Source organism: Phocoena sinus, chromosome 6, assembly GCF_008692025.1.
Source record: "Phocoena sinus isolate mPhoSin1 chromosome 6, mPhoSin1.pri, whole genome shotgun sequence".
Lineage (NCBI taxonomy): Eukaryota > Metazoa > Chordata > Mammalia > Artiodactyla > Phocoenidae > Phocoena > Phocoena sinus.
In genome coordinates, this window is record NC_045768.1 from 107,559,645 (window position 1) to 107,582,398 (window position 22,754).

The 22,754-nt window shown below is 53.7% G+C and overlaps 1 protein-coding gene across 1 annotated transcript in view; it reads right to left on the reverse strand.

Annotated features, from left to right (window-relative positions):
* The window catches only part of XKR6 (XK related 6), a 269,903-nt gene that overhangs the window by 21,287 nt on the left and 225,862 nt on the right, over positions 1-22,754 (reverse strand). Inside the window, exon 2 of the mRNA XM_032636377.1 lies at positions 2,798-2,994. Within this exon, the coding sequence (XP_032492268.1) occupies positions 2,798-2,994 (197 nt within the window). The remainder of the gene's footprint in view (positions 1-2,797; positions 2,995-22,754) is intronic.

The window sequence follows — 22,754 nt, forward strand, 5'->3', positions numbered from 1 at the left end:
AAGGTGGATAGCTGGCAAAAGTAGCAAAAGTGGAAGAGGTTGGCATTGGACAAGATCCACGGAAAACTCACCTACTACAGCAACAGTGATCTTTCTAGCCATCTACTAGCATTAACGGTATAGAGTGGACAGGTGTCACCAAAAGCCCACCAAACAAGGCCAGTTAGCCATGATCTCACTAGTAACTCGTGGTCCAATTCAGAAAGTGTATCTGCAGGAAAAGCTCGACCATCACCAACCACAAAATGACCAGATGCGGCCCGAGGCCCTTGACATTCATCACGTCAAAAATGCTGAGAACAACCCTCTGTGGTAGGTACCAATATTATCCCCATTTCAGAAACGAGAAAACTGAGGAACAGAAAGGCTCGGTCACTTGCTGAAGGTCACACAGCTGTCCAGCAGCAGGCGGAGTCACCCCATCTTTCCAGGCCACGGTCCTCTAAGAACTCACAGAGTCCACGTCGCCAACACGTCCCTTCCAAGTTCACAGACTATCTCTCCTCTCCTCCAATTTCTACTATTTAAAATGGTTTTCCTCAAAGGGCATACATTTCATGCAGCTTCTTATGGGAAAAGAGAGGGAAGGCATCTACCACCATAACACAAGGGTCCAGTGATGAGCAGATATTCTAGAAGTTAAGAAAGAGGAACATGGGACTTCTCTGGCTCCAGTGGTTAAGACTCCGTGCTTCCACTGCAGCGGGCACGGGTTCAATCCCTGGTCGGGGAACTAAGATCTCACATGCCGCAGGATGTGCCCCCCAAATAAATAAATAAATAAAATAAAGAGTTGAAATTTTTTAATAAAGGAAAAAGGAACATGCCAAGAGCTTACACTCTATGCTCCATGACAGTGACGGCCAGTTTCCTTCCTTCCCATCACCCCAGCCAGCCCTGCAGACCCTCATCCTGGGGACTCACAACCCAACAGCAAAGATTGCCACTGACCTCTGTCAGGTCCAGCAGTCCCCAAATGTATTTAACTGTGCAAGTCTATTTCGAGAAATAACTATTCCACTCACCAAACACATGGGGAAGTGCTCCCCCAACCTCTGAGCCGCTGGCATGAAAAGATGGGCATGTGGGCAGAAGAGCCAGGGAGTGCTTCCCCAGGCCAAAGTAGCCTGGCTCTTGTCACTCCCAGGCTCCTGCTGACAAAGGCTCGCCCAGCGGCCCCTTAGCCTTTGCTGACATGGGCCGCCTGGGCTCCTATGTCAGGAGGACCCCTAGGAAGCGACATCGGCTGCCCCTTGAGTTTCCTCTCTGGGGACTTCACATCCAGCCTCTCTGCATTTATAACCTGAGCAGTGATCATAGAAAGAGTGGGCTCAGCAAGGCAGCTGGGGCAGCATGACCCACGGGGCGGAAGATGGGGGATCACCCTAGGAGCCTGCCCACACCACTTCCCTGGCAATGCGAAACACACCCCCTTAGATGCCTGCAGAGCTGGATAACAAAGTGTTCTACGTGCCATATATCATTGCACCCCCCCCAAAATTAGGTACGGTTGTCATCTCCCCCGTTATACCAAAGAGGCATAGCAGTTCAATGAAAGGCCAGAGCTTGGGGCCACGTGGGGCAAGGGGGTGTCCCGCTGGAGAGCCCCCCTACAGGTGCTCATGAACTTGGTGGCACCCAGGGCCCGCTGGAGCAGCTGGGGAGCTGTGGGCCCAGAGGTGAGGACCCAGGAGGCCAGCAGGCCCCAGGAGAACAGACCCTCTGCCCCAGCTGCCTTGCTACTCCAGATCACACATGCTCGAGCCCTCTCGAGTCAGGAACCTCTGGGCTGAGTCCCTGCAGCAACAGCTCTGCTTGAATATTCCTCACGACGGGAAACTCTCTACTTCCTGAGACAGTCTTTCCATCACTGGACAACTCCTGCTGTTTGAAATGTCTCCCACATGTAGAATCAATAACGGTCTCCCTGTAGCTCCCTCCAGACCCTTTGGAACCATCATCCTTCCCTGACATCCCTTCAAATGTTGAAATTCACATAGCTCAAGTCCTCCCCAGGCAAAACGTCCCCAGGGTCCCCCAAGTGTTGTGATCTCCAGCCCCTCCTCACCCTAGACCTTCTCCCCTGCTGGAGCTCCAGCCCTGCTGAAATAGGCTCTGACACGACGATGACACTTGCAGGCTGGTCTGACCTGGGGTCTGTCCTGACATTGGCGACCTGGGGTGAGACTCCACCTTGACCAGAGGAGGCCAATGTGGAAAGGTCTTCCTTTCAGTCAGGTGGCCCCCAGAGGCTTCCCACTGCTGTAGAGACCAGTGTTGTCCAGACCGGGCCCTGGGCGCTCCGAGACCATCTGGGGCCATAGTGGCCAGGAGTGGGAAGGTGCTGCCAGTGGGCGGGCCACGCTGGGCTCTGGATCCCCATCCCCATCTACCTAGAACAGAGCTACTTAAGCCTGTTTTATAAGTGCGGCTTCTACATTTTATACGTGGGTCTAAAGCAAGAGCACCACAGCTTACAAACGTCTAAAACTGCTAATGCCGCCTGACGTGACTTAGCCTCTTGGGCACGTGCTGTCCTAAGGCATCTTCCCCATATCCCGCATATGTGCAAACACCGTGGCTCAGGCCAGCGCCAAGACAAGGGGCCTCTCCCCCCGGGAATGGGAGACTAGGGCCCTCCGCCCTGCTGCTCCAGGGACACGGAGACCCGGCTCTGCTCTGCTCACATGACGGCGGGGCAGGCTCGCACGCAGGGGCGCAGAAATCCTGTGCGGGGGAGTGAGGACTCGGGGATCAGGGCGACGCCCCCAGCCCCGGGGAGGGGGAGGGGACTCACAGGGCAGCGTCTCGGCGCGGCTCTTCTGGATCATTATGCACAGCTGTAGCACCAGTTGGGGGGCGCTTTCCAGGAAGGTCTCCAGGAGGCGCAGCATGTTAACGTCTGCATATTCGTACATCATAGCCCAGTAGAAGCGTCGCTGGTGTTCCTTCTGCCGCTGGCTCTGAATCCCCAGGTACATGGTGCGGATATACCTGCCGAGAGACGGGACAGAACACAGAGAGCGTGGGTCGGCGTGGGAGCTGTGGGAGGGTCAGGCCGTCCCCACAGGCTAGCATCCCCTCCTTGGCGCTGAGGTTTTCCGGGTGCTTGGACCAGCTCCAGGGGTTCTGCCGGACCACAGACGGGGTGCTGAGGCTTCGGGGTGGGGTGGGGTGGGGACAGGCCAGGGAACGGGTCCCAGGCAAGTTGTCCCCTCCCTGGCCTCTCTTTGCTCATCTGTAAAATAAGAAATGGAAGAGTGGGACCGGGTGATCTCACAGGCCTGCCAGGGAAGCATCACAGGTGAGCTCAGAGAGCAGGTGGGCTGGCCGAAGTTCAGGGTCCCAGGGGGAACCTTCCTGCAGGGTTTTCACCTCTCTGGAGGAGGAGGGAAGGGAATTAACATTTATGAAGCTCCTACTAAGTATCATTGGCTGGCTGGCTACTGCGTGTTGCCTGGGTCCCAGGCGACAGGCAGGTGTAGTTCCCACGTAGGACAGACAGGCGGGACTCACTTGCACAGGCTCCAGACCTGATGGCGGAGCAACCAGGAGGCGGCCCCAGGCTGCTGGACACCAAAGCTCGTGCGTGCCCCGCTCTACACTAGGGACGGCCTGCAATGGAGCCTCCATCCCTCTACACTAGGGACGGCCTGCAATGGAGCCTCCATCCCTCTACACTAGGGACAGCCTGCAATGGAGCCTCCATCCAGGTACAGCCCAAGACTCAGTCACACAAACCACTGAGCCCACTCCACCCGGGAGGGACAAGGGGCAAAGGGAGCAGGTGCAGGCAGAGGGCACAGGCTCTGGGTTCAAATCCCGGCTCTGTCATCTGCTCACTGTGGGACCTTGGACTAATTACCCAACTCTGTGTCCTCGTTACTCTTCTTTCACACAGCAGAATCACAGCATCACACGGCTGGTGGGAAGATTAGGGAGATAATCCGCGTGCTGGGCATGTATCCAGGTCCACATGAGAAAGCCCCCAGGCCTGCCTCACTTTCACCTAAACTTTGGAAGCTTGTCTCCAAGCCACAGTCAAGGGGAGGATGGAAGGTAGCATCCAAGCCAGCCAGCCGTCTCTGGGGCCAGGCCAGGCCCAGAGGAGCCGGCAGCGCCGGGACAAAAGCAGGGTTCAGAAGGCACAGCTTTGCGGGCCTAGTTAGGATCAAGAATATACACCATAAACTGAGGCCACAGACAACAGGACAGAGCCACACCTGCGTCCCTGGCCACCCCCTGGGAAGGTATACCATTGTGTCTTTTAAACGGCCAAGCCGGAATCACAGAGGTTGAGAGCATGGTTGACCCCCCTACAGAGTCCCCACTGTCCTCAAGCACCATCAGGGGCCTACTTGGGGCTGCTGGACGGTCCCTTCTCTCTGTCCCCATCACCACCGCCAGCCTGGTCCCCGCCACCACCCCTCTCTCCTGGATCGAAGCAGAAGCCTCCTAACTGGTCTCCCAGGGTCCACTCTTGCCCCAGAACAACCCATTCTTTGCACAGCAGCCAAGGTGCTTTGTGAAAATCACAAATGCAATCACGTCACCACCTTCTTTCAACACTCCCGTAGCTTCCCATCACGTTCAGAATAAAATCCGAGCCCCTCCCTCGGCTCATGGGGTCCTGCCCGCCCCTCCTGTCCCACCACCGGGTCTCTCTTCCCGCCCTGCCCCCCGGCCCCCGTCGTGTCTTCTCTGTCTCTCACGGACACCTGAGCTTGTTTGTGTTCACGCCATCTCCCCAGTGGCTGTGGATGCAGAAGGAAGACTCCTGCCCCCAGTGCTCAGACTCCTGCAGGGCAGCAGTCACAACACAGCGAAGGCAGCTCTTGTCCACGGTTACACCGGATTCCTGAGAGGCTCACAGGGAGGGGCTCTATACCCCCCGCCCCCTGGGAGCAATGGGAGAAGTGGGTGTTGCCCAAGAACCTTGCATCCACGTTAGAGAAGCCCATGCTTTAGAGGCAAAGACGCAAAAACATACATTTGTAAAATAATTTAAAACTGTAATTGATGCCCCTCTCCAGGTCCAAAACAGTGGGCCTCCCTCCCGTGCGCTAAGCGTGTACTGGACCCACAGAGGAACGAGTGGGCCCCCGGAGTGGGCATCTGGGTCCCCCAGAGTGGGCATCGGGACACAAAGCAGCCCACCTGAACCATCGGTGTGACCTGAACCACACGTGCTGGTGACGGTGAGCCCATCTGACACCTGATGAACACCTGATGGCTGCTTCTCTAGATTCCTAAGAGCCTTTAAGGGACTGGATCTCTGAAAAGACCCACCCAGGGGGCTGGGATGGACACCTGATTTTCTGCACATACACTCCCTGGAGTGAGTGGAGAACAACCCTGCAGAAAACTAAGGGGAGGGAGGCACCGCAGCGGGGATGGTGTCGGGGCCAGCATGGAGAGGCCGGGGGCGCCAGCCTCGCCAGGCACTTCAGGCCGGGCATCTTCCGGAGGCCCCGCCGTGCCCTGTGGGGCAGGTCTGGTTGTCATCATTTAACACCTGGGGAAACTGAGGCTCTGAAGTGAAAAAGGGCCCTGAATTCTGTTCCGTTCCAGGTTCTGTCATTTATTGGCTGCGCCACTTCCCATGAGTCATTGCCTCTCTCTGAGCCTCAATCTGTAAGTTCCCAAAATCAAAGGACCAGGGGAGGGGCTAGGAAAGGGGCAGGGAGGTTGTTGTACCTGACCCGTAAAGCTATGGGGTCACTGAGAGACAGAGACAGAGAGACACAGAGAGACAGAGACACAGGGACAGAGAGACACAGAGACAGAGAGGCACACAGAGAGACAGAGACAGAGAGACACACAGAGAGACAGAGACAGAGAGACACAGAGACAGAGAGACAGAGAGGCACAGAGACAGAGACACAGAGACAGACACACAGAGAGACAAAGACAGAGACACACAGGGAGACACAGAGACAGAGAGACACAGAGATGGAGAGACAGAGAGACAGAGAGGCACACAGAGAGACAGAGACAGAGAGACACAGAAACAGAGACAGAGAGACACAGAGACAGAGACACACAGGGAGAGACAGAGACACACAGAGACAGAGAGACACAGACAGAGAGGCACACAGAGAGACAGAGACAGAGAGACATACAGAGAGACAGAGGCACACAGAGAGACAGAGAGACACAGAGAGACAGAGAGACACATGGAGAGACAGAGAGACACAGAGAGAGACAGAGACAGAGAGACACACAGAGACAGAGAGACACACATAGAGACATAGACAGAGAGATACAGAGACAGAGAGACACAGAGAGACAGAGACAGAGAGATAGGGACAGAAACAGAAAGACAGAGGAACAGAGAGAAAGAAAGAGACAGACAAAGTCGGAGACAAGGACAGAGAGACACAGAGAGAAACAGAGATGGAGAGATAGAGAGGGAGACAGAGACAGACACACAGAGAGAAGAGACAGAGGGACAGACAGAGCTCTGCAAGTGAGAATGGAAAGAGAAAGAGACAAAGGAGAGGGAAGCTACATCAGAATTTGGGGCCTGAAAGAGAAGACCGACTAGATGTGGTGGCAGTAGGAAGAGCCTGGGTGGGAGGCCGGCCCTAAGGACATGTGGTCACAAGTAGTTGGGAGGCGCTGGGAAGTCCGACTCTGAATCTAGGGCAGAGGGGAGGGTCAGATTAATCAGATTGGATGATGGCCCGGGAGGCAGAGCAGTGGGGGACGAGGGCGTACGGGTGAAGGTGATGAAGCAGGGCTTCGGGTCCAGAGGCTCCACACCAGCACCCAGAACTGCCCTGTGGCCGGCGGAGCCTTGGTGCCATGGGTCTCCCAGGTCAGCTGTGGTCTCTGTGCTCCAAAACTCAGCTCTGCCCAGATGTGGTACCTGCAATGCACAATACTGTGGGCCACAGACTCCCACAGGGGCCAGACCACAAATCTATATTCTCTGAGGGGTACACTCAGACCGCAGCCTCTACCTCTCCTAGACTCAGAAGGTGGCTCAAGGTGGAGGAATGATTATGTAGCAGAGCCAAGCCTATGCTTCCAGGTCCCAGGCCAAGGTAACAGCAACACTCAGATTCATCTAGGTCTGCCCTACCAGGGCAGAGGGCGCAACTTGATCCGCCCCTCCATCCCCATGTTCCCCGAGCCACAAGCCCCTCTGCCCATCTTGGCCAGTGCAGTGGAAGACAACGAGCCCAGAAATGCTGGTTCAACCGTAACGCCTGCCAGAGAAACCAAGCTTGCGTTTCCTCTGTGAGAACATCCCCAAATATGGGAGTAGATGCGGGTGGGAGTGGGCAAAGCCAGAGCCTCTCCCCACCGATGAGCAAACAGATGCTAGGAGCCCAGAGTGCACTGGGATCGAGTCCAAGACCCAAACTGGAAATCATGCCTCGCAGGGACACCAGCTCACACAGTCACCCACCGTGGAGGAGGAGCTGAATCAGAAGTCCCAGTTCAAAATTCCCAATCAAGGGCCTTCGACCTATTCCACCTCCTCTGGCTCCTGCACCCCTCTCTTCTATCCTTAAGTCCTTGGGTTCCCAGTAGACCTTGTAAAGTCCACAGTGGGTCTAGGTGATCTCTCCGCCCGCCCAGCCAGCGGCCTCCCGCTAAGCCTTCAGCCCCTGTGCAAAGACAGCCTCGGTCCGTGGCCACAAGGTGGCGCCAGACCCTAAGCCACGCAGGAAGGCTGCTCCGCGCACTGATCTCATCCCCAGCCAGAGGCCCCCTAAGGCCTGCACCTTCCGACGCGGCGGCAGCGTTGGGGTGCAGGGGGCAGCAGGCGAGGCCTGGGGGTAGGCCCAGGTGTGACGAGTCCCCAGGGGAAAGCCCGGCATCTGCAGGCGACACACGGTGGGCTGCTGCTCCCTTACCTTTCTCCCCTCCCTGGCAGGTTCCAGAAAGCTCAACCTCCCCCGGGAAAGGTAGTGCCGGAGACAAGACACGCAACTCTCCCCCTCCCGATTTGCTTCCGCCTGGATTTTGTGTAGCTCCCTGTCACACCATTGTCTCCTAAGAATCATGAAACGCACGGCTCTAAAAGCAGGGGTACAGCGTGTCCTCATGGAGTGAGGACTCAGGAAAGCTGGACCTGGCCTATGGTCTGCAGGGCTGCACCACCTTGGGCAAGTCACCCCCGAGGCCGGGCCTGCTGGATTCATCCAAAACAGAGGGCGGACGGGAGGATCTCTAAGCTTCTGCCTACCTTTTGTTAACTCCATCCTTCTGTGGCTTCTTAGAGCCTTAAGGATGGCCTAGCATCTTTACAAATAATACCCAGTGTTTATGTGGCACTCATATATATGTACCAGGCACTGTTCTGAGCATTTTGTCCTTATTAGCTCATTTAATCCTTCCAACAAATGTATGAGGTAGATGCGCTGTTACCCTCACTTCAACATGTGGTAAACTGAAGCACTGAGGTTAGGAAATGTGCTTCAGTTTACCCAGCTAAGTAAGGGGTTGAGGAGGGCTTCAAGCCCAGAAGTCTGCTTTGGGGCCAGTGCTTTTCACCTCCTACCCACACGCCCCCTCAGAGATAGACCAGTTGTCCCTTCTCTTTTAAACTTGGTCCAACTTGCTCCCTTCACTACAGTGGAAAATCACTGTTTGCCCCCAACACCTGGGCTCTCTTCCAGGTCTGTCACTGGCTGTGTTGCCTTGGGGAACATCTCCTACCCTCATGGAGCCTCAGTGTCCTCATCTATACAATGCCTGGCCCAGAGCAGGACCCTAGGACATGCTGAGCAAATAGATGCCCCCCCCCCCCCCGGCAACAAAGGGGCTCTCCTCCTGTCTTTCCTTCGGTCCACTCTATTCTCCTTTCAAGTCTATATCCTCCCCTTACTTTGTAAACCATGGAACTGTTTAAAGCTCCTTATACCTCCAGGAGAACTCTCTATAGTTTTTTGAGCACATTTTCACTTTTATAGCAGCTCTGTGAAGGAGACACATTTGTCATCTTTTTCCCGTTGGTTCATCTGAGACTCAGAGAGGATGAGTGATTTCCCCAAAGTCACACAGTCAGTCATGGTTCAGGCGAATCAGAGGTCTTGCCCAAATCGTGTTACCCCATTGGAGTCAGCTATAGCTCTGCCTAAATCTAAGGGAAATGAGTGATTTCTGCAAAAGCAGGAGGCTGAATAATTTCACCTGTCTGGACCTATAGGCCCCTTTTGCTTCTTATGACACCCTCAGAAGCAGCATTGTGAAATCTCCGATGTGGACAGCAACTCATCCTCAAAGCCCCGAACAGGACTGAGTCTAGGTTTTGTGGGGCCTGAAGCTTTAGAGAATTCGCTTTAAGAAAAAAAGTAGTCTACCAAACATTTAAAGTAGAAACTAGCCCGATTCTACACACTCTTTTCCCCCAAGAAAATAAAAGAGGAAAGAACACTTCTCTGTTCACTTTATGAGGTCAGCATTACCCTATCAAAGCCAGACACATACAAGAAAATAAAACTACAGATAATATCCCTTATAAACATAGGTGCAAATATCTTCAACAAAATACTAGCAAAACAAATCCAGTGATATACAGAAAGAATGATATTCCATAGCCAACTGGAGTTTATCTTGGAAATGTAAGGCTGATTCTATATTCAGAAATCAATAAATGTAATCAATGATATTAACAAGAAAACCACATATCACATTAACTGATGCAGAAAGAAAGCATCTGACAGAATTCAACATCCATTCTTTTTTTAAACTCTCAGCAAACTAGAAATAGAAAGAACTTCCTTAACCTGACATAGATGAAAGATACCTATAAAATTAACAGTTAGGGAATTCCCTCGTGGTCCAGTGGTTAGGACTCCGTGCTTCCACCGCAGGGGGCGTGGGTTTGATCCCTGGTCAGGGAACTAAGATCCCGCATGCCATGCAGCGCGGCCAAAAGAAAAAAAAAATTTAACAGTTAATATCACACTTAATGATAAAAAGACTGAATTCTTTCCTCCTAAGGTCAGGAATAAGGCAAAAATGTCTAAGTTCACCCCTCCTATTCAACATCATACTAGAAGTCCCAGTCAGTACAATAAATCAGGAAAAAGAAAGTATATACAAACTGCAAGGAACGAAATAAAACCGTCCCTATTTGTAAATGACATGATTGTCTAGATAGAAAATCCCAAGAAATCTACAAAAAAAGCTCCTAGAACTAATTGGCAAGCTAAGCAAAGTCTCATGATACAAGGTCAGCACATAAAAATTAAATATATTTCTGTAGACTACTAGTGAATAATTGGAAATTGAAATTTAAAAACATACCTACCACTTAAATTAGCTCCCTTAAGGGGACAGGAGGGGCAAGATAGGTGAAGGGGATTAAGAGCCCCTTGCATCACAAGGATGCAACGCACAGCACAGGGAATACTGTCAATACTTTATAATTACTCTGTTCAGAGTATAATCTCTAAAGATATCGAATTACCCTTCTATATACCTGAAACGAATATAATATTGTAAGTCAACTATACTTCAATTTTAAAAATACCTCTATGTTTTTGTTGTATTTAAATATAAGCAGCCACACCTCCAGGGGCATTTGACCCTTATCCTGGGTGGGCGTGGAACACACTCTCACAGCCACACACACACCACCTACCAGAACACTCCACACAAACACCACACAGACACACATGCACCAACCACCACGCACACGAACACACTGCACACGTCCAGGGCTCCACCTGTAGAGACACCTGTAGTCCATGATCACAGCCCTGTGTCAACATGATCCAACCCCAGATCCCTGAGGGGGTGGGTCCCCGCCTGCCCCGACCATTTCACTGTCATCACAGCAGGCACAGAGGGAAAGCCAAACGCGCATCACTTTCCCACCCTAGAGAGGACGGGCCACTGCAGCTACCAGTCAGACAACATCCTGCCCCCGACACCAAGGACACAGCTGGGCCAGCTGCCACCAAAGCACCCAAGGGCTCACTGACATCTGAACGTGCGCAGCCCCCAGCCCTGTTCACACTTGTCCCGCTTCACCTCCACCTGTGCCTGATTGATTCGGGAATCCTGACTTGTGGTCGCAGCAAAGGCACTGAGGGCTGCTGTGATGTTGTGTGATCTGTACTCTCATCTGGTCCATCTTTTGAGGGGTGGAGGAGCTCCCCCCTTGTATCCTTTCCATTGCTGACCACATCCCAGGGGTCTAGGGCCAGGTGGCCATGCAGTGGCTGTAGAAGAAAGTGGCCCAAAAGGGGGGTGGGGGAGGTTTCAGGGTCCCGGGCTACATGGGGCTTGTGCAGGAACCTTGGCAGTCTGGGGCTTGTCACCCACTGAGGACTGCTGAGCTGGGTCACCAGGCGTTAACGGGGGCTCCAAGGCTGCTATGTCAAAAAGGCTGTGCTCCCACCTGCATGACATAGACTCTGTGCCCAGGTAGGAACCCCCACGGCTGTTCCCTGTGGTCCCAGGTCAGGACAGAGAAAAGTCCTTCAAGCTCTTCCAGACCATCACAGATCTCAGGGGCAGCAGCATCTGAGCTGTCGCAGACAGGATCAGGGTTCAGCTTGCAAGCATCTGCCAGGTTATTATCATCGCCATTCCCGTATTACAGATGAGGACGTCAAGGCTAACCTGGACTCATTAACCTGGGTGGCTCCCTATTGGCTGTGCAGCCAGGCCAGTCTCCTGCCTTCCCCCGCCCCACACCTGCCCCCGACCCCTGGCCACACCTGATGGCCCTCCCATCCTAGACCTTCCCAGCATGTGCCCATCTCTGTGTCTTTGCTTCTGTTGTTTCCACGCCCAAGCAGCCACCCCTGGGCAAGGCCCAGCTCTCCCCACGCGCCTTATCCCATGCCTAGGTCCAAGTATTTCCCTCCCATCCTCCCCTTATACTGGGTCCTCAGTATAGTAATAGCTTCCATTTACTGGGTTCTCCCTACATACCAGACACAGTGTAAACTCTCTACATGTATTAAGTCATTTAACATGAGAACCTTACAGTCGTGTACAGATGAAGAAACTGAAGCACCTGAGGACGCCACTACTGGGACTCATGCCAGGCCGCTGGACTCCAGAGAGGGTGCTTCTAACCCAGAACACTATATTCTCCTGTTCCTTATCTTTCTCTCATTCCCTCTCTCCTCAGTTCACTTACTTCTTTCCACAATTCTATGAATTATATTATTAGCCCCATTTTACACATCAGAAAACTGAGGCTCAGAGGGGTTAAATGGCATGCCAAGTTGGAAAGCCAAATTTCAGCCTCGATTTGTTTGGCTGTGCTACACGCCTGTTTTCCACCCCTAGAAGCCCCTCCCCTCTCCTATTACAGCTCTCCTCGCAGCCCACGCTGTACTGGAGTCACTTACGTACAGAGATGCCTCTCCAGCTAGACCTTAACCCCCAGGAGGGACGCCTGTACAGCCGCTGCCCCCAGCCCACCACAGTAAACATCAAATCAGAGGCTGCTAAGGTGAATTTATCCCCTACTCTGACAGTCTCATTTGACCAGAGAGATGCCTGCAACACTACCTTCAAGTACATAAAATACATGTTCCCCGAGGCAGACGACCCAAACGGGTGCAAGGAGCACAATTAAATCAGGAATGATTTGGGTTGGAGGCAAGAGATAACTTACCAACCAGCCTGACAGGATAAGTTACAACGAGGCAGGTTTTTCGCCCCTCTCTGGACAGTTTCAGAGAGAAGCAAAGCTACGGGGCTGTCAGATGGCAGAGGTTCACAACTCACGGAGCACAGGGGCTACAAGTGTCCTCTCAATTTATTGTAGGCGTGGTGCGGTGTACCCAATGTCCGCTTGGGCACACACGTGTGTGTTCATACACAAGTCCTAGCCGAGGACCCCCTCAAACCACCCAAATGCAGGTCTGGGTGGCTCAAGGGGCCCCCAAGCTGGCACAGCAGGAACAGTGCACCAACGCAGCCCTGGCTGTGCGCCATGGGCTCTTTCTGAGTCTGAGAATGGACTCTGCAACCTTCCACTGCCAGGCTGGCCCGGAAGCCCCTCTGATTCCCCACCTCACACTCCTGCCCACCCCCCACCAACTCCAGCTGAGACGCCTTCAGCGTGTAGGAAAGATGGAGGGGCCAGCTGCCAGCTCAGCCCCCGAGAGCAGCACATCAAATCGGAGCTATTTTTAGCCCTTCTCTCCAGCATCTGACATCAGCTGAGCAGTGGTGGCCGGCTTGGGGCACGCATCCGAGAAAGCAGGCGTGAAGTGGCATTGCTTTGCCGGGCCCAGGGGAGATAGCAGAGAAAAGCTCCACAAAGCTTCAGGGAAGGGAGGTGGCCGCAGTGGGTACCACTGGTAGTCTTCCTGGATGTAGGGTCTTGGTGGCAAGGTGGCCTAAGCATCCCTCAACACCCCAGGGCTCAGCACAGCAGAACGTGGGTGGAAACTTCCCCACCAGCCTCATTTTCCCACCGGCACAGTGGGGCCTGGGCTACTGCTTCTTGTCTGAGACTCTGCAAGAAACTTGATTTAAAAAATCAAAACACCTTTGCAAACCTACATGTTGGAGAACTGCTGTTTGTTCCCCCTTATAAACTCCCAGAAGGACAGAGACCAACGCGTTTTGGGGATTTTTTGCTTGTTTTTTCTTTTTTTTTTTTTGGCTGTGTTGGGTCTGTTGCTGAGTGGGGGCTACTCTTCGTTGCGGCGCGCGGGCTTCTCATTGCAGTAGCTTCTCTTGTTGCGGAGCATGGGCTCTAGGCACGCAGACTTCAGTAGTTGTGGCACATGGGCTCAGTAGTTGTGGCTCGCGGGCTCCAGAGCGCAGGCTCAGTAGTTGTGGTGCATGGACTTAGTTGCTCCGCGGCATGTGGGATCTTCCCGGACCAGGGCTCGAACCCGTGTCCCCTGCATTGGCAGGCGGATTCTTAACCACTGAGCCACCAGGGAAGCCCAAGACCAAAGTTTTGAGGTTTGGGTTTATCTTTGCATACCTGGTGCATGGCACACTGTCAGACACTCGGTGGGCATTTGGTGTTTGTCTCATGAATGCATGAAGCGACTGGGCAGGCTGCTAGTAAAATCCTTGTGCTCTAGGAAGTTTATAGTCCAATCTTCCGGGGCAGCTGTAAGGAAAGCCCCCCTCTTCTCAAGGCTCAGGTCAGCCTGGATCCTCCGGGAGCAGCAGCCCAGAGCAGAACCTGGGGCCCTCTTCCCTGCTTTTCTTCCCCCCACCCCTAATTTGTCTTCAAGCCTCCCTCTCTGGCCAGCTGAGTCCCCAGTCCTGGATGAATACGTGACTGCATTCCTCTCTCCAGCTGGCACAGACTCTTTCCAACCAAGAGAGCAAGCCCATCACTGGCGGCGCCCTTGTGCTTTTCTGCTTGGAGTTGGAACCACTGCAGTGCCCACCGTGGGAAAGCCCATTTCACCTTCCCCCAGATTAGAACTGAAGATGCTGACAACAGCCCAGCCCGTGCTGCTGTGGCTGCATCCTGGTGCAACGGATTTGCTCGATCCGAGGCAGCCGGTCCGCACCCAGCTGCCTGAGCGGTTTGGGAGGAGGTCGGCTCCACCCACACAAAGGACACACTAGTGTGTGTTCAAAGTACCTCACAACCAAAAGGCAAAAATCGTATATTAATGCATATGTGTGGAATCTAGCAAAATGGTATAGATGATCTTATTTGCAAAGCAGAAACAGAGACACAGACGTAGAGAACAAATGTATGGATACCAAGGGGGAAGGGAGGTGGGAGGAACTGGGAGATTGGGATTGACACGTACACACTATTGATGCTATGTATAAAATAGACAACTAATGAGAAAATACTGTATGGCACGGGGAACTCTACTTAATGCACTGTGGAGACCTAAACGGGAAGGAAATCCAAAGAAGACACATACATATGTATACGTATAGCTGATTCATCTTGCTGTACAGTAGAAACTAACACAACGTTGTAAAGCAACTAGACTCCAATAAAAATTAATTTTAAAAAAATTTAAAAATTGAAAACAAGACAAAGTACCTCATGACCTTGACAGGGATCCAGTGGCCCGCAGTAAAGTCACGTGCACCTAGGTTGGAGCTCTGAATCACGCGATCAACATATAAACATGAGCCTGCCCCAGGGCAGCGGCCCTGAGGAACCCTGGGCACTTGGCAGGAGGCCACGCCTGTGCCTTTGTCATAAGCCTCTCGTGCAGGGTGTGGCTAACATGTCCCAGCGCCCCTTTTCTAGCGCATACTGGGTCTGCGGCAAACGAATTTATCTGAAATGTTCAAGGAGGTGTTCTGGTTTCCTGATACTACCTCTTGGGGCTTATTCTCCTTGTGGGCCATCTCGTCCTTTCATGTGCCCTGAACTTGTCCCTTTCAGACTCTCAGGAGGGCTTCACTGCTGCAATCCAGCCCCCTCCCAGAAGCACACCCCTGTTGTACGCCAGGCACTGCGCCAGGCACGGGGGACCCAGCCCGAGTCCCCGTGTCCTTCCTCTGCGTCATGCTGCCTCTCTGACCCATGGGAGATACAATCTCTGCACCAGTGTCGGGCATGGTTAGTGGTTTAGGCTCTGGAAACTGCCTTCCAGCTGTGAACGCTGCCCTTGGAGAGTGAGGGATGGATCGAGGAGGAAGCCATGGGGCCACTCACTGATGGGTTTGACCCTGGCTTCAAGGCTCTTCTACTGTGTCCTGCTGCCACCATGCCCTGGCTCTGTGGCCTTGGGGACATTCCTCCCCCGTGTTTCCTTCTCAGTGAAATGAGCAGGTAAGACCAGATGAACTCTCAGGCCCTGGCACTACCCTGACCTCACAGGCCTCGTAGGGCCTGGTCTGCTTCCCAGAGATCTCTCCAGGTCAGTGGTCACCCCGGAGGACCTGGGCCATCTCCTCTTGGGCACCCCCCCAAACCCCCCTGAAGGCTGTTCTCCTGCATGGGAGAGGCTCAGGGCTGCCCGGGGGAGCAGCCTCTGCCCCTCCAAGCCCACTTCTGTATTCAGGTCCCCATCCCCACTCTGGGAAGCCAGACAACATCATGTGTGCTGCTTCCTGGAGATTTTCAGGGAAGCAGGCTAGAAATAGGAATAGAAGGTGACATTTAGTCGAGTTTGCACTGCACCAGGAGTGAGGCCAGTGACGTTTCCACATCTTAGAGCCCATCTCCAGGTGATGCCCAAGCCCAGCTCGCTTACCAACGCCCTGGGCAGTCCAGCCTCCCCGGGAGGCCGCCAAAGTCAGACACGAGAGAGGGCACCCAGGCCAGAGTTCGCTGTGTGAGCCTCACACTCGTGCTGCTCTCTCCGTGACGGTGTCCCAGTGAGCTGCTGGGGACACAGGGGATGTAGGAAGAGCACTGGGCTGAGAGGACGCCTGGCAGCCAGGGCTGCCTCTGCAGGTGACTGGCTTTAGAGCCTGGCAAGGGGCTTTGTCCCCCTTACCCGACCCCGGCCTCCCCATCCGTAAAGAGTTGAACGATCGTTTCTAACTTCTTTCCGGATCTCCACGTCCAAGGGGCCAGCCGTGCAGACTGTCTCTAACTGCTCCCCGGCCTGCAGAGGGGCCGGGCCCATCTTGGTGACGGCTGCAGTGCCTGGGACGAGGCCACAGAGCCGGGGCAACACCTCATATATGCAGGCAGGCTGAGAGCCGGCCGTTTCCACCTGGGCTGGGAGGCAGCGTCTGGCCTTGAGCTCAGATCACCTGCTGCGGTGGGGGGGGGGGGGGGGGGGCTGCCTTTCTGGGTCCGTCCCACCAGATCCCCTGCTTTCAGGCAGTGGCACTACCTCTCAGGCCCACACCAGACGGGGCTTAAGAAGAATAATAAACAATACAATGACTCTCTGGTTTCTCTCTCTGTTTGTGTACACTCGCCGCTCCCTCCGACACACCTGCACTGACCTTTCCTCGTCACCTTCTTAAGGTTCCAGCCAGGGGTGGTCTGGAGTCTCTCCTGCAGTCAGGGCAGTAGGCGGTGGCCCCCAGCAGCACAGGGCACAGGCTGTAAGTGCGGGGGGCCAGCCCTGGGCCCAGTCCCCTCCCTGCGGCTCTGACCTCTTGCTCTTGTGGCTGGGAGGACACGTCGTTCACGGAACAGTCACCTGACAGGAGTTCAGGAGGCCTCCCACGTGCTGGACACAGAGCCAGGTGCAATCGGGCCCCAAAGGAGCTCCCATCCAGCAGGGAGACAGGCAAGGGCACCCAATGCTAAGTGGAACGATGCTACTGAACACGGTGCATCTATCGTTACCCCCATTTTACAGATGAAGAAACTAAAACACATGGGCATAAATAACTCGTCCAACGACACAGAGTCAAGGGCCAGAGGCTACAGACTGTACCCTGAAGCAGGAGGGGCTCTGAACACAGGAGAGGCGCTCCTAACCCAATGTGGGCGAGTGAGGAAGGTTCCAGGAGGAAGTGAAGTCTGGGCAGAACCTCAGATACCAAAGGGACCAATTCTACAGCCACAAGCCCCTTTCCCAGTGTCGCCTGCCTTGACCCAGGGCGCACAGGCTGAGCTTACGGTTTCCTCCACCATGGCCCTCTCCTGGATCTTTCTAATGAGAGATAACCCATGGGGCTGAAATTGGGAGCCTTCTGAGGTCACGAGCTGGGTTGTTTTCACCTTGCCATCCTCCCTAGCCCCTGGATGGACGGACGGACGGACGGCAGGATGGATGGGGAGGGTGTGGCTGGGACCAGAGGAGGCCAACGCTGAGAGACAGGAACGGCTTCTGAGCAGGGGAGGGTGGGACTCCGCTGCCTCCTGCAGGCGGTCTCGGCCTGGCCAGTGGGTAGTATGGGGGCTTCTCTTTGCTGTCAGTCCCCAGACCCTCTAGGCCCTGCTAACAGGGTGCCCCCTGAAGCCAGTGTGGCACAGGGCACCCTCTCAGCCCAGTCTCAGATGCCCCAGCCCCCAGGGGCTCCCGAGGCCAGGACGCAGCAAGCGCCCCTCCTAGGAGCCTGTGAGAGTAGAGCATCCACCCTGGGCCAGCAGCCCCAGGCAGGGCAGAGGGTGGCTACAACAGGGCCCAGGGGCCCAGGCCTTTTCTGTCATCCCCACTGACCAGGCCTGAGATGGCCAGAATCACATCAACATCTTAAGCACCGATCGCGTCATCCCTAAAATGGGGATAAGGGTCGCTTGTGGCTTCGCTTTTGATTTCCTACAGGTGCAAATGAAGAAAGCGGTAAGTCCGTACAAGCCTCGGTCTAAGAATGTGTAACAAGACTATAAAGCCTAGCCTCAGACACAGAATGCTTAATTATTCATTAATTCATGCCTCAGCAGATTCTGAACAGAATTTGAGATGCAAGAGCATATGATACAGCTGAACGGCACCACAGACCCTTCACTCGCAGGCCAAACCATTCCCCTCCCAAGGTTGCCCATGAGTAATTGCTGGACGTTTTCTATGAGGCAGGCAGTTTGCTAGAAGTTTCTCGTGGGCCACCTTACACAACCCTCATAGCTAGCTGCCCCATCAGGCAGGTACTATTATTGTGCTATTCTAGACATGAGCAGTCTGAGGTTGACCCAGAGATGGTGTGTTACCTGCCCAAGGTAACACAGCAAGGATGGAAGAGCTGGGATTCAGCCCCAGAACCAAAGCAGCATGCTCTACTGTCTCCCTGTGCTGCTGTCTTCAAAACCGCCACGAGCTACCCAACCAGAGTCCACCAGCTTCCCCAGGGACAGCTACCCTGCGCAGTCCCTTGTACCAGGTACTCGGGAAGCCTGGAGAACATGGCATCTCAGGCCCCAGCCCTTGAACTCATGTTCCAGGTGGAGGCAGACAATAAACAAAGGAGCAAATAATTATGTAACATCATCCCCGGGGTGGTAAGTGCCTGGCGCGAACAAAGCCCAGGGATAGAGACAGCGGAATGCGCGTGGATGCGTGTGCGCAGGCGTGGAGCCAGGGGCCCAGCCGTGCGGAAGGAACAGATGGTCCACAACTCCAAGACGGGAACGGGTTTGGGCAGGGGCTGCAGGAACGCGGCGGGTCTGCAGGCTGGGCAGGCATGCGGGGAGACGGGATGACCTGGGGCTCATCACCGAGGAACTTGGTTTTAGTGCCCAATAACAGTAGTAGCTTCTTGTGTATTACACATCGCACCGTTCCCTTCTGATCTTTGTACCCCGGTCTCTCCACCTCCTTACACAAGTCCCTCGACCTTTCAGGACCCCAGTGTCCTCACCTGTAAAATGAGAAGCCTGGCCACGTGGCCTTTACCGCCCCTCATCTCACTCCATATCTACTGGCCATCAATGGGCATTTGGGACCAGAACTGACCTTCCCCTGGGGACATGCAGCCCGACCTATGCTCCCTGCTCGGGTGACGTCCTCAGGGAGGAGGCTGTCGAGCGCCTCCTGGGCAGGGGACCCCGATGGACATCTGCACGTGCTGGGATGTCCGGGAGCCCTGTGCCCCTCCACGGTCCACTGTTGCTTGGTCCAGCGTGAAATGGGCCGTGCATGGTAGGGGGCCTTGGTGGGGAGCTGACTGGAGGGACGAGGTTTCTTCCTTACCAAACTGAGCTGGGTGTGGGGAGCCTGAGCCCAGGGAGGGGGTCAGAGCGAGGAGTGGGCATCCAGCCCTTAAGAAACTGGGATCAGCTTCAGCGTGAATTGGAACTGGGACTGGGTGGCTGGGAAGGAGAAGGGCCAGATGTACAGGTGTGTCTTTCTCCTCTGGGCTCAGCACAGGTCCCCAGCATGGCCTCCCACTGCCTCTGTGAGCCCGTCTGAGGCCTTTCCAGAGCTCCCACCCCATGCCTCAGCCCCACCTGCCTCCAGGCCAGCCCAACACCCCTACCTAATTGCAGAACATTTCCATCACCCCAGAAAGAAATTCCAGACCCACTACCACTCACTCCCCACCCCTCATACCACAGCAGCTGGCAAGCACTAGTCTACTTTCTATCTCTACGGATTTGCCTACCCAGGGCATTTCCTATACATGGAATCATATAATATGTGCCCTTCGGTGTCTGGCTTCTCTCACGTAGCACACTGTTTTCAAGGTCCATCCACACTGTAGCATGTGTCAGTACTCTAGTCCTCTCTATTACTGAATAATAGTCCATTACGTGGATATACTATCCTTTGTTTATCCATTTATCGGTTGATGGACATTTGGGTTGTTTCCACTTTTTGGTTATTATGAACAATGCTACAGTGAACATTCATGTACAAATGTTTGTGTGGACATGTGTTTTCAGTTTCCTTGGGTACAGAACTAGGAGTGGAATTGCTGGGTCATATAGTAACTCTAGGTTTAACTTTTTGCGGAACTGCCAGACAATTTTCCAGAGTGGCTGCACCATTTTACATTCCCACCAGCAATGCAGGAGGGCTCTAATTTCTCCACACCCTTGCCAACATTTGTTATTAGCTGTCTTTAATTTTAGTCATCCTCATGGGTGTGAAGTGGTATCTTGTGATTTTCACTTGCATTTCCCTAATGACTAATGATGTTGAGTATCTTTTCATATGCTTATTGGCCATTTGTATATCTTCTTTGGCAAAATGTTCATTCAGATCTTTTGTCCTTTATTAATTGGCTTATTCATCTCTTTATTACTGATTTGTAAAAGTTCTCTATGTAATCTGGAGACTAGTCCCTTATCAGATATATGATTTGCAAATATCTTCCCCCATTCTGTAGCTTGTCTTTTCACTTTCTTGATGATGTCCTCATCATCACTTTTGTGATGAAGCACAAAAGTTTTTAATTTTGATGAAGTCCAATTTGTCTGTTTTTTCTTTTGTCGCTTGTGCTTTTGGTGTCACATCTAAGAAGGTTTTCCCTAACCCCAGGCCATGAGGATTTATTTCTGTGTTTTCTTCTGAGAGTATTATAGTTATAGCTCTTATGGCCGATGATCCACTGAAGTTGGTCTTTATGTAAGATGTAAAGTAAGGCCCAAGTTCATTCTTTTGCTTGTAGAGAGCTGGCTGTCCCAGCACCATTTGCTGAAAAGAATATTCTCTCCGCATTTAACTGTCTTGGAACCCTTGACAAATATCAACTGCACATAAATGTAAGGATTTATTTCTGGACAATTCTGTTCCATTGACCTACATGTCTGCCTTTATGACAGCACCGCTATTTTGTTTGCTATAGCTTTGTAGTAAGGTTGGAAAACAGGAAGTTTAATTACCCCAGCTTTGTCATTCTTTTTCAAGATTGTTTCTCTCACTCTCTCTCTCTGCCTTCTAACATTTATTGAGTGGAGACCTATGTCAGATGCAGGTCTAAGTGCCTTGTGTGTATTAATTCACTTAACGTGACCTGTGAGGTAGGTTCTACCATACTCCCACTTTACAGATGAAGAAACTGAGGCACAAGGAAGTCAGATAACTTGCCTAAGGTCACACAAGTGGTAGGTGGCAGAGCTGGGAGGGGAACCCGAGCCGTGTGGCTCCTGTTTCCCTGACAGACACCCAGAGAGATGCCAGACATGGAGTGAGATAGTCTGGGGCTCCCCTTATATAGAGAAGGAACTGGGGTTCAAAGAGGCTTGTCCAAGGTTCAGCGTGACAGAGGCAGGATGAGCTCCTGGTCTCTGCCCCCGCTGGCCACCTCCTCTTTCCATGCAGCCCTGCATGATCATTTCAATGTGGATGGCTTGTCAGAATGCTGGGAGGGGCACAGTGGCCGTGCAGTGATTCCCTTGGCCCCTGGGCAAGAGGGTGGGGCCATGATGCTGGGCCCAGCCCTCCACAGATCCATGTGAAAGGGGCCCGGGACGGGGACTGCATGGGGTCACTGTGCCCATCACTCTGCATCTAGTACCATCCCTGGGCCACCAGCTATAAGCTCCAGGAGCTTAGTGGCCCCGCCTCCCATGCTTGTGCCCCTGCAGCAGCCAGCCCAGGCCCTGGCAGGGATCCAGCAGCTCTGGCTGATGCTGGCTGAATGGGGTGACCAAGTTAGTGCTACAGGCCCCCCCATTTGGGTGCTAGTCTCTCGCAGCTGTCAGTCAGCAGCTTTCACTGGATTCGCACTGCCTGGACCTCACGAGCACTGGGTGAGACCTCCCTGTCCCTCCTGGCCCTGCAGAGAGTCCCACTGGGCAGAGCCCGGCACTGATGTCACAGCTGTCTGAGAACGACAGGCCCACCAGGGCAGCAAGAAGGTCGGGCTGGGGTGCCTGAGACTCCCCTGTCCCGTCCCCCCTGCAGTCCCAGAGAGGAAGTGGGCTCCTGACTCCTGAGCCACCTGCCCCAGCACCTCCCTCCTGGCCATCCCAAGACACCCTCCTCAACACGTCCAGGGCCAAACCCTTCCTCACTCCCTTGTTCACACTCTGTGGCCTCCTGGGATGCCCTTCTCCCTTTCACTCCTCATTATTCAATACCCAGCCCCAACATCCCTTCTGGGAATTGTCTGATTCCTCCCCTCCCCTCCGCTCCCCTGGGGAGTGTGTGGCACCCTCTCTGTTCCCCTCCCGCCCCGGCACCTGTCACCATGGCACTCAGCACAGTCTATCGTACTTGTAATTTTGTGTTGCTTGTTTTACTTTTCCTTTGCCTCCTTCATGAGAACGTGAGCTCCTAGAGCAAGGACTGGGCCACACAGGGCCAGGCTCGCGGCTGGTGCTCAGTTAATTTCTGTGAGTGAATGAATGAATGAGTCTTGATTAAATCAACGGATGGATCAGCAGTGGATCGCCCCCGGGAAAGCACTGGAAAAGTCACCCAGTTGTTCAAGCTGGTCTCTCGGCAGCTCGTTGGATCACTGCTGCCCAAATTCCCCACTGACGCAGCTTAGCAAGGCTCCTGGAAGCCCTGCAGGAGCCCCCAGGG